The following is a 10813-nucleotide window of genomic DNA, read 5'->3' as shown; positions in this document are numbered from 1 at the left end:
TAATCAATAATTAATTAATATTTGTTAATGTTAATAATATTTAATTTTAAATAATATTTATTTATGATTAATAGTAATAAATAATTATTAATATTAATGAGAGTTATAATTGTAAAAAATGACAATAAACTACCAAAACGTTACTCCAAGTAGTGTTTCAACTTTCAATATGCTAGTTTATTTGCATCCAAACTTGTATTCAAAAAATTAGTTAGCTTATTTTTGCCAAATAATATCATAGTCTTTAAGTATCCGTTGTGAAAATGTATTTTTTTTCCTCTTTTAGATATAGTCTTGAATCTTTGAATCAAGTTGCACGCATTTTAACTAATTTTATTGTTTTTCGAAATTAATGACTAATAATTAAACCTTCAATAACCCTCAAGTTAATAGTCGAAAAACTTCCAATAAACCTGAATGCTGAACCGGTAGCAAATGAGTAGTGAATCGAAAACCAATTTAATTAAGTTACCCCTCATGTTTCGAATTTTATTATTGTAATGGAAGTATTATATGAAGACTCTGGTGCATCTTGGTGTACTTTATTATGATGAGAAGCAAACAAATTGCGTTTTAGAAGAAAATTGACCTGGTGCATCTTGGTGTACTTTATTAGTGTTGACCTTCAATTAAGATTGATCCGAAAATGAAATCTATTTCTATGCTTCTCATCGTAACTTCATTTCTCATTGTAACCCAACCCATTCTATGAAACCATAACAAAAATCAATTTAGAATTTAATACCATGTTAAAAGCTTGACCAAGATGTGTTTTTAATTTTCTTTTTAACATAGAATAGTTTATTTGTAACATTTGAAATTTATAAAGTTTAAGATATCACATATAAGACATAAAAAATGACTCGAAAACACATTAAACAAAATAAAAATCGATTCAAAACACGTTATATTTTCATTAATTTAATTTATAGTTAGGAAAATAATTCAAGAGAGATGCTAAATTAATATTTCCCCCCACAAGTATCCAAAGCAACAGTATGCGTCAAACAATCGAAATATGAGGTATGATATGCTTTCATAAGGCATCGGTAAACCTATGTGTATATATTTTTTGACATCCATTTTTGTTTAAAATTAAAAATAAATAAAAGAACTTTACAATAATCTAAAGGAGTAATCAGCTCCTGTCACTGAGCCGGCAAAGTTTCCGGCCGCCATGACAGATCCGACGAACCAAAACCTAGATCTGTATGATCAAACAATCCATCTATCGCCACGTATTCACCGTTGCTGATGTAATTACTAATATTAACATCGCCGTAACCATATTCATACTCAAACGACCCGTAGCTCGAGATCTGATCATCTAACCCCCATAACTCGCTGATTTCAACCGACTCAGCCAAAACTCTCGTCTTTTCCGATGCGGTTAGTGTGGTATCAGTATCCGTTGGAGGAAGTCCGAGTTCGTCATCCGATGCCTCGAAAAGAAATCCGAGTTCCGGCCGTGACTCGGAGGTCATTTCGGCAACAACCTCCGGCACCGGTGATATCTCGTCTTGAAAGCTCTTCATGAACAAATCAAGATCCTGAGTCACCGTGCACACATCGGAGTCATCGAGAATGTCGAGAAGGATGCGCTTGGCCTCGACTGAGTCCAGAACCGAACCGTCCGAGTCAGAACGGAGTCGCTTCTTGCCACTCAACGATTCCATGTCCATAGAAGAAAGCAAAGGGGTGTTTTGGGAATAAAGAAATGTAAATTGTGAGGAAATAGAAAAGGAGACAAAGAACGTTTGTGGAGTGAGAAAGGAGACGTGAGGCGTTTTATAGGGAGAGACAAAAGTTTGATTTTATTTTAAATAAATATTTAATTGAATTTTGTTTATGTCGATGACAGGGGCGCGTGGGGGCAGATACCTTGGCCATCACGATGTTTCAGGCTGCTTTTTTGAATTTTTGCTTAATATAAACAATATAATATTTGTCCCACCCTGTAATACTTTGTCGTTTAAATAAATATCTATGGAATATAATTAAACAACCAATCGACTTATTAATTTTAATGAATAAAAAATTCGAAAATCTCAAAGATGGTATCCGGCCGTAAAACGGCAAAACAGGCAATCCAACTAACAATGGAAAATGACATTTATAGTCTCGAAATTAATTTATTTATTTTTTATACTTTTTTTTTTTGCAAAAATTACAAAAAAAAATTATATATATATAATATAAGTTTAAAATAGAAATTTTTAAATTTCGCAACCGACGATGCTTCCCTCCCATGACCACCACCGACTGTGACGATATGATGCACCTCTAACTCGTGCCATCTTTCATTTCCATGTTTTCTTATTAAACAATATGTGCTTTTAAATCATTAAAATTTATATTTTTATGTTATAATTTTTAACAAACAAATTATAACTTTTTTTTAATGTTCTTTCATATTTTTTTGCAAAATTTCATATTAATTTTATATAACTAGATTGGTACTCATATAATGAATCGAGACATATCGCGATTTCAGTGTCTTGTTTTATTCTTTATCTATGTCGATATAATACAGTTTTATATGGTTTTGAAAAAACGATTACATTTTTATTTTTAAATAAAATATAAATTTTAAAATATTATAAAATTTTGAATTTTTTTTCGATATTAGTATTGAATTAACTATTTAAAGTTCTTGTTCTGTTTAATTTCTTTAATCCAATTTTTTTATTATAACTTAATTTTAAGTAGTTTAATTTAAGTTTAATAATATAATTTTTTATAAATAAAATAATTAAATATTATGTTACAACTTAATGATTATCCTACTTATATTTTAGATTTTTTGTATTTAAAATGAGATGTTTATCGTGTGTTTGATTATATTTATCTGCAGTTAGTTACACGAATTCAAATATGGAGCTTTAATAAGTTGTACTTATGCATAATTTACTTGTGATATTAAATTTTATGTAATATGCATCAATAAACAATATTTCGTGCATAAAAGATGATTTTTAATAGTTTTTGTCAAATATTTTATAATATAGTATAGATGATTGATGTCAAGACGACTTCAAAATACAAAAATATCAAAACAATTATATTTTTTATAACATTTGAAAATATATAATCTATTATATATTTTTGGTACAAGACCTCCACTTTAGGGTATGTCCTTGTCTTGCATTTGATCTCCCAGGTTAAATTGTTAGATGACCTCCGTAACCTTCTTTGTCCTCGTGACATCTGTATGTGACATTAATGAGATTGCACGCAGATTCTAGTATGCCGTGTAAAGTCTTATGGTAAATGATTTTGCATACAACAATAATCTTAATCAAAATTACGTTATTTTAATTAAAGTAATACATCACTATTAATATGTTTCTTTAACATATAACAATGTTAATCATCATAATTAACATCAATTCATACACTATTCATGTCACAAGACCAGAATCATGTGGTTATAACATGAACATTTTATTTCCATTTCATATCAAAATTCCCACCTTCTCGTACATGCATCATTTTAGTTTAATAACTATATATACACACATGTTACAACAGTTGCATCAATCATGCTACAAGTTAGAATTTTTTTACACCGGTTTGCTGAAATTCCAACATTGGGCTTGAACACTTTCTTTTTATCCATATTTTTCGTCCCTACACTATCTCCCTCTTATGGGTTCTCTGTGTAGCAAATAGGACTAACATCGAGAAATTAATTTCTCCCATGGGCTTTTCCAATTTGCTCAACCTTATCCTCCAACTTCATTTAAACGTATTCAACCATTGCTCCAATCTAACTTTTAAAGTTTCAGTTATTACATTTAAATACATGAATGTCGTTTTTGGGATCCTAATACCTTACCGTGTCTCTTTCGGTGTATTAAACACAAAAACATACACATACAAGCATGAGTACATGCATATGCTCGTGAGTTGATATACCAAAAAAAGAAGTCCGTACCATTATGAACTTATGAACGTTTCATGAGTTTGATATTCTATCGTAGACGTCTATGCGTCTTCTTTATGTCAACGTACTGTAGATTTTTTGAAAATAAACCATCGAACATGTTACTTTATATTAAAAAAAAAGTCAGAGAATGTTTAACAAGGAATATTAATATTTGAGGGTATGTAATGAAAATGAGAATGAGAATGAGAATGGATATTGGACCATTCCTTCAAAATTGGGGAGGGGGTGGGTAATGGGTATGAGTGTAAAGAATGTGATACCACATCCCATAACGTTTTTTATGGAATAAAAAAAAGTTCTATTTTTAAAATTGACTTGCCTTCTACCTATACTGTTGCCGGTCCCTGGTTTTGTCAAAAGCCAATAATTATTTTGGGCTCGTTTATCAAATGCTTATTTGAATAAGCGCTTGTCAAGTAACATTATCTCATCGGATAAATATGGTATGGATCAAGAATCTTACTTGGTAAAAACGAGAAAATGACCAAGAGTTTTACCCGGTAAGTGAAGACGACGACTCTTACCACGATAAGCGCTTACAGTGTAAATTGTTGCACACGATGTCGTTTTGGTGGACTAAATCTTACCCGGTAAGTAAATAATAGTGTTAAATTTTACCGGTAAACACTTACCAGTTAAATGTTTAGTAAATGTCTCCTTAGTTTACAAATATAAACATAAATAATTTTCTTTTAGTAACATGAAAAACAATATATTTAATATTTTATTAAATATTTCATTTGTATTTACTAAAATAGAAAAATGGTTATTTCGACCTCTAAAATTGATCGGAAATCGTTTATTATGGTAAAAATCATTAGAGGAAAATTCATAAAGAAAGCCAAATTAGCTTTCATATTTTGAGATATTAAGTTTTTGGACAATTACTAGCACAAATAAATTAGTCCACATAGGGTGTGTTTGGTATGCAGACGGCATGGGACGGGACGGAACAAAAAAAAATAGTCTCATGTTTGGCATGCCATGGACAGAAAATGCATAGGACAAGATGAGACTATTTTTAAATTTCATGGGACAAAACTTGTTCCACCAAAAAAAGTGAAACAACATGGGACTAAATATAAAATGACTATGTTACCCTTCTATTTTTGACTTTTCTTCTTGTATTTTCTGAAGTTTTTTTGGTTGAATCATCAGTTATTCTTGTTAGTTAATGGCGCTGCCAAAATGCCAATTCAATCTTCTTGAAATTGTAAAGGATTTTAACTTTGTGACTTAAATTGCTTAATTCTGATTTAACTTCTCAATAATTTCTTATTTAACTTTTGATAAAAAAAAAAATTCCGGCATGTTGAAGCCTGTTTGTTCTTTTAGCTTTTGTTTGTTATTTGGATGATTACTATGGGTAGCCCAATGTAACAATGATTTAAAATAACATTGAACAACATTTAGGGATAATATGGTCATTTTAACAGTTTTGTCCTGTTCTGTTCTAGTTGTACCAAACATAGGACAGACAATTAGTCTTGTCCCGTCCCGTTCTGTCCCGTTCCGTCCTGTCCCGTCTAGTCTGCGTACCAAACGCTACCATACTGAACAAATGACCCTTTTAACCTCGGTTATCACAATAAAAAATAATTATTACGTGACTTTTAAACTTAAAGGAAAAAATGGTCATGAAAGTCACCACCTTTACTTATGTTACCGGGTAACATTCTCGGCCATCAAAATGAATTGTTAGTAATGGTAACTGTGTATTGTTTGGTAACTGCTAACCGGGTAATAATCTTCTCCGTCTCTTGCGGGAAAACATTCTCAGGCATTTGCTAAGTCTTTTATCGGGTAAGATATTTGGTTTTTGTCATGCTCAACTGATAAAATAAACGATATCCGATAAACTCAATAAATTGTTACACGACAAATATTTGATCAGTGACCCCTTAACCGATCAAAATAGAAACCCTCTTCGAGTTTATCCTGATTTTTCCATCGTTTTATGTTTTCAGTGAATATTATGAATTGTTTGATATGAACTACTTACAAATTGAGGGGCGGATTTAGGGGCCGTTTACTAAACATTTATCCGGTAAGCGCTTACCGGTAAAATCTAACACTATCATTTACTTACCGGGTAAGATTTTAGTCCAATACGGCATCATATGCAACAATTTACCCGGTAAACGCTAACCATGGTAAGAGTTGTCATCCTCACTTACTGGGTAAGATTTTCGGTCCTTGCCTTCGCCTTTACCGGGTAAGATTTTTGATCTTCGCCATATTCATCCAGTAAGATAATGTGACTTGATAAATGCTTATTTGGGTAAGCGTTTGGTAAACAGCCCCTAATACATGAGGAAAGAAGGGGAGCCTTGAGTCAAAGTTAAATTTTTTTAAAGTAATAAGATAGCTTCTTTTTTACTCTTATTTGCTTAATTCACACGGTCACGTACAAAGGTTCTTCCAAGTTTGACCAAACTTTCCACTCTCTAATCATAATCATAATCATAAGAAGAGATCTTTATCTTTGGATCAATTCTAATGAGATGTATCTGATTAATTCATGTGAGAGGCAAAATGTAATTAATGGGATAGAGGTGAAATTAAAAGTGATCAAGATTCTAAATCTCTTCTTACGCTTCTCTCATTAACTCTTATTATCACATGATCTTTCGTCTCATGTTACAATGTTAACATTGGTTGATGTTTAGTTAAATTTATCTCAATTTATTGTTCTTTTGTTAGGTTTTGTAATTTGGTTAACTGATATCGTAAATAAATTGAAATCGAAACTTAATTTATTCGGTTAACTGAAACGTTTGACCCGCACTCCATATAAGCCGAAACAGTTTTGGTTCGGATGAGTTATTCGGTTTTTGATTTTTTTATACCCATAGACCTCTTGTCACCTAAATTTATGTTGAAATCATAAATTTAATATATTTTTGGAAATATAATGCGAAATTTATTCGCGTGTCGTGATTGTAACAACCTATCACAAAAAATGCGAGATTGGTTTTAGCTACAAGTTCTTCCAAATTTATCATCAATGTTTTAATATTTAATCGTTATTAAATACTCTTATTAGTTTAATACCAAAACAACCTATGAGTTATGATTTAGAAGAGAATTGATCTAGTGGTTCTCTCAAATTATAATTGATCTAAGGATGTAGATCTCTTCTTATCATTTTCATTGTAACTTTCATTCTCATTGAAACTCAACCCTATTATTAAAGTATGAATAGATCACTTAACTCGTTAAGTTTACCTACGAAGGTTTTAGTCATTTGATCCAATATTTTATAAAAATACTCTTATGAGTTTATCTACTATGTGCTTACCCGGATACTTTATTTTATCGGATAAACACGACAATGATTGAAAATGTTGCCCTGTAAGAGCAATGACAAAGACCAAGAATCTTACCCGGTAAGTAAAGATGACAGTTCTTACCCAATAAACGCTTACAGGATAAAAATGTTGCATACAATGTAATTTTAATAAAATCTTATCTAATAAGTAAAGTGAAAAATATTGAATTTTACGGTAAGCGTTTATTACGTAAGAGTTGGGTAAACGATCTATTAGTCCCTTTTTCATTCAGATGATTTCTTAAATTTTGGATTCATTAATAGTAAATGTGTAAATTACGAAGTCAAATCAATACTACTATCTTGAATAAGGTTTTATATGACGTGACACATAGCGTAGTGGGAAGGTCAAGCCTCAAGCTTTACGAGTTAAGGTGAACCCACGAAGTTTATAAGGCATGCCTAAGGCGGCATATATATAATACACACACACATACACATATGCACCTGTGTGTGTTATTGTTTTGAATAATATTGTAGAACAAATTAAGTTCAATAATAAAACTAAAAAGGAAAGAAGAACCAATGATATCAAATATATAGGGCTTGTAAAAAATGACATCGAGAGTGAAAAATCGGGATTAAATATCTTGAATCTTAACTCACTACGTTCTTCAATTTTCAAAAAATTAGTGTTGGACTTTTCGCTTACGAGAATGCAAGTAAGTATATACCCATTTAAGATTTTAGTTTTAAATATTCCATTTTATGTTCATTTAAGTCCTAGGTCTCGTAAATAATTGTTATTTATTCCTCAAGTTACACATTAAAGTAACCAAACATCCTACAAAACAACGCATCGCGTGACGCGCCACGTGTCGTAACGCGTCATAATGCGTTACAATGCAAGTCAAGCCTTAGAGTAGAGTCATAAGGGTTAACTTGGTGGCGAACTCAAATCTTGACGCCATAACGAGATCATAACGAGTTACATAGAACCATGATCTGAATTATTTTATTTAATTTCTAAATTATTAATTACCTTGTAATGAAGTCATTAAATTTAGAGTAAATTACATGTTTCATCCGCATGGTTAAGTGTTTTTAATGGTCATCGTCCCTTTTTAGGAAATATAAGGAGCGTGTCCTTATGGTTGCGTTCTTAACGAGCTACATACATGTGCGTGTTTTTTTTAATGATTTTTGTAATAGATAAACGATCAAACTTTTATAAAATTATTACTTACATTTTTTTCACCCAAAAAAGTTACATGTAACCAGCTACAAAGGTTTTTAAAGTAAAAGAAATCTTAAATCAGTTTTATTGTTACCAAATCTTAACCTATTCAAACTCCTCTCACCGTAGGTTATCACTCCCCTTGTCGTCCATTCTGTATCACTGCCCATCACCATCGTTGGATTGGCGAGGAATAGTAAGAGGGATCGATGTCATTTGGTGCTTGAATGACATAGAATTTAGAAACGATAAAACTGATTTATATTTTTTAAATTAAAAAAAAACATTTTTAGCCTATTACATTACCTTTTTGATGGTTTAATAATGAGAAAAAAATTACAGATACCTGATCATTTAAAATAAAATAAAATATTTTTATTTATTAAAAAGAAATATTTAAAGACTTTCAAAAAAGTTAATTTGGTTTTTCGAGACTTTGCCCAATAAATAAATAAATATATCATTAAAGCTTTTAAAACAACTTGTTGAACATTTGAATTATTTATTAATGTATAATCTTTGAAAATTAAAGGTCACAGCTTATTTTGATATGGATAGGTTTTTCCAAGCGACAAGTTTGAAGTACATAAAACTATGGGGCCATTAATCCATATATTTTATTGGTTAAACGTTTATCAGTAAGATTCAAAACTATTATTTATTTTATTGGGTAAGATTATTATTCATTGATACAATAATTTACCCGATAATCATTAATCAGACAAAAGTCGTCACACTCACTTACCAATTAATGCTCTAGACCATTTTTCATAACTATTCAAACTTTTATTTTGGATTTACCTTTTGGGAAAGTTCAAAAACCTAATGAAATACTTTTGAACGAATGAACTTTTGAATTTTCTTATTTTAAGTGATTAATTCTTTTAACATTTTTATAAGTAAATAAATCATCAAAATTTTAAAAATTGGTTATCTACATATTTTTTAACACGGAAAAACTATAACTTTACCTATATATTTTCTAAAAAGATTCTAAAGTAAACAAGCGTAACGCACCAACTTAATCGATGACGATGGGGCAACGAGGGGTGAGAAGAGGGTCAATGACATTATGTGTAAGGGGTTTCAATGGAATAACAAAATTGATTTAAGTTTTTTGCTTTAAAATATTTCTAACTCGTTATAAGTAATTTTTTTGGTTAAAATAAAGTAAATTAACTAATTTCTAAATTTTCAGTGATATATTTATTCAAAAAATTACGAATTTATTATTTAAAATAAGAAAATTTAATCGCTTATTTATTTAAAAAAAATTAAAAAACTTAGTGGGTGTTTGGGATTGCTTATTTGAATCAACTTATGATTTTTTACAAAAGCACTTATCAATTTATTATAAGTCAGAAGAGTTTAATTTTTTCAAAAACTCTTTATTACCGGTTTGACATCGGTATAATTTGTTTATCTGAACACTCAAAAGTGATTATTACTAGTACCATACCGTAATAGGTCAATAAGTTGTTTTTATAAGCACCCAAACACCCTCTTAATCATTTACAACGAAAAAATTGGTAGGATTTTCTAAACTTTTTTAATAAAAATTTATATTAATTATTTAATTTTCAATATCTAATTAAAAAAATTCATTAAATGGTACGGTTATAAAACTAGTATTTAAAAAACGTAGTTTTACTGTTGATTAAATAAAAGTAGGATATTTAATAGATTGAAACGTGTCGGTTGCGTTTGGGGAAGATTTAAGCGGATTGAAATGTGGGATAGAGGTCCGGAGGTGTAGCGTACGTCAATAAAGAACCTTTCCTTTCAAATCCGTTGATTATATTTTTTATTTTATTTTATTTTATTTTCTTTTATTTTTATATTCGAAACAGTGTCTAATTATATAATTAAAAGTATCGAACGTAACGGATAAGATTTCTACCTTCTTTATAAGCGAATTTTCGTTTTTTGATAAATACGTAATATTTTAAAATAGGGAAAAATTTTAAAAAATTCAATGGATTTTAGTGTTTGTAATGATTAAGTTATTGAACAATTTTTTGAATAAATAAGTCATTGAACATTACAAAACCTGTTATATAACTCATTCGACTTTCTAAAACCTGTTATATACATCCATATAACTTATAAAATTAATTAACGTAGTAAAATAATGAAAAAAAAATAAAAAAAATGAACATTCATATTTTGAACAATAAAGTTTCTAAACATTTTTTGAACCCAAAAAGTACTTATATTATATAAAATAAAACAAATATATCAAACAAGTACTTACATTTGAAAAATATTATTGATGAAATTTATTTCAATTAAGAATAAAAGATATTATCTCAGTGATTTTTCAAATTAAAAAAAATTACTAATTATATTTATTTTT

At 29.6% G+C, this 10813-nt stretch overlaps 1 protein-coding gene across 1 annotated transcript; it reads right to left on the bottom strand.

Annotated features, from left to right (window-relative positions):
- Nucleotides 1-892: 892 nt before the first annotated feature.
- Nucleotides 893-1757, bottom strand: LOC112524668. Its single transcript, XM_025134600.1, has one exon. It carries the CDS (start codon nucleotides 1680-1682, stop codon nucleotides 1149-1151), a length of 534 nt encoding a protein of 177 aa, XP_024990368.1. The 5' UTR covers nucleotides 1683-1757; the 3' UTR covers nucleotides 893-1148.
- Between the last annotated feature and the right edge of the window lie 9056 nt (nucleotides 1758-10813).

This window comes from Cynara cardunculus (assembly GCF_001531365.2).
Source record: "Cynara cardunculus var. scolymus isolate 2C chromosome LG 13, CcrdV1, whole genome shotgun sequence".
NCBI lineage: Eukaryota > Viridiplantae > Streptophyta > Magnoliopsida > Asterales > Asteraceae > Cynara > Cynara cardunculus.
Note: the sequence above shows the minus strand (reverse complement) of the source record. Positions and strands in the feature narration are given on the sequence as shown.

Bases quoted from the DNA above. Each gene is read 5' to 3' on its own strand.
- LOC112524668 (XM_025134600.1), bottom strand. From the start codon at position 1,682: ATGGACATGGAATCGTTGAGTGGCAAGAAGCGACTCCGTTCTGACTCG.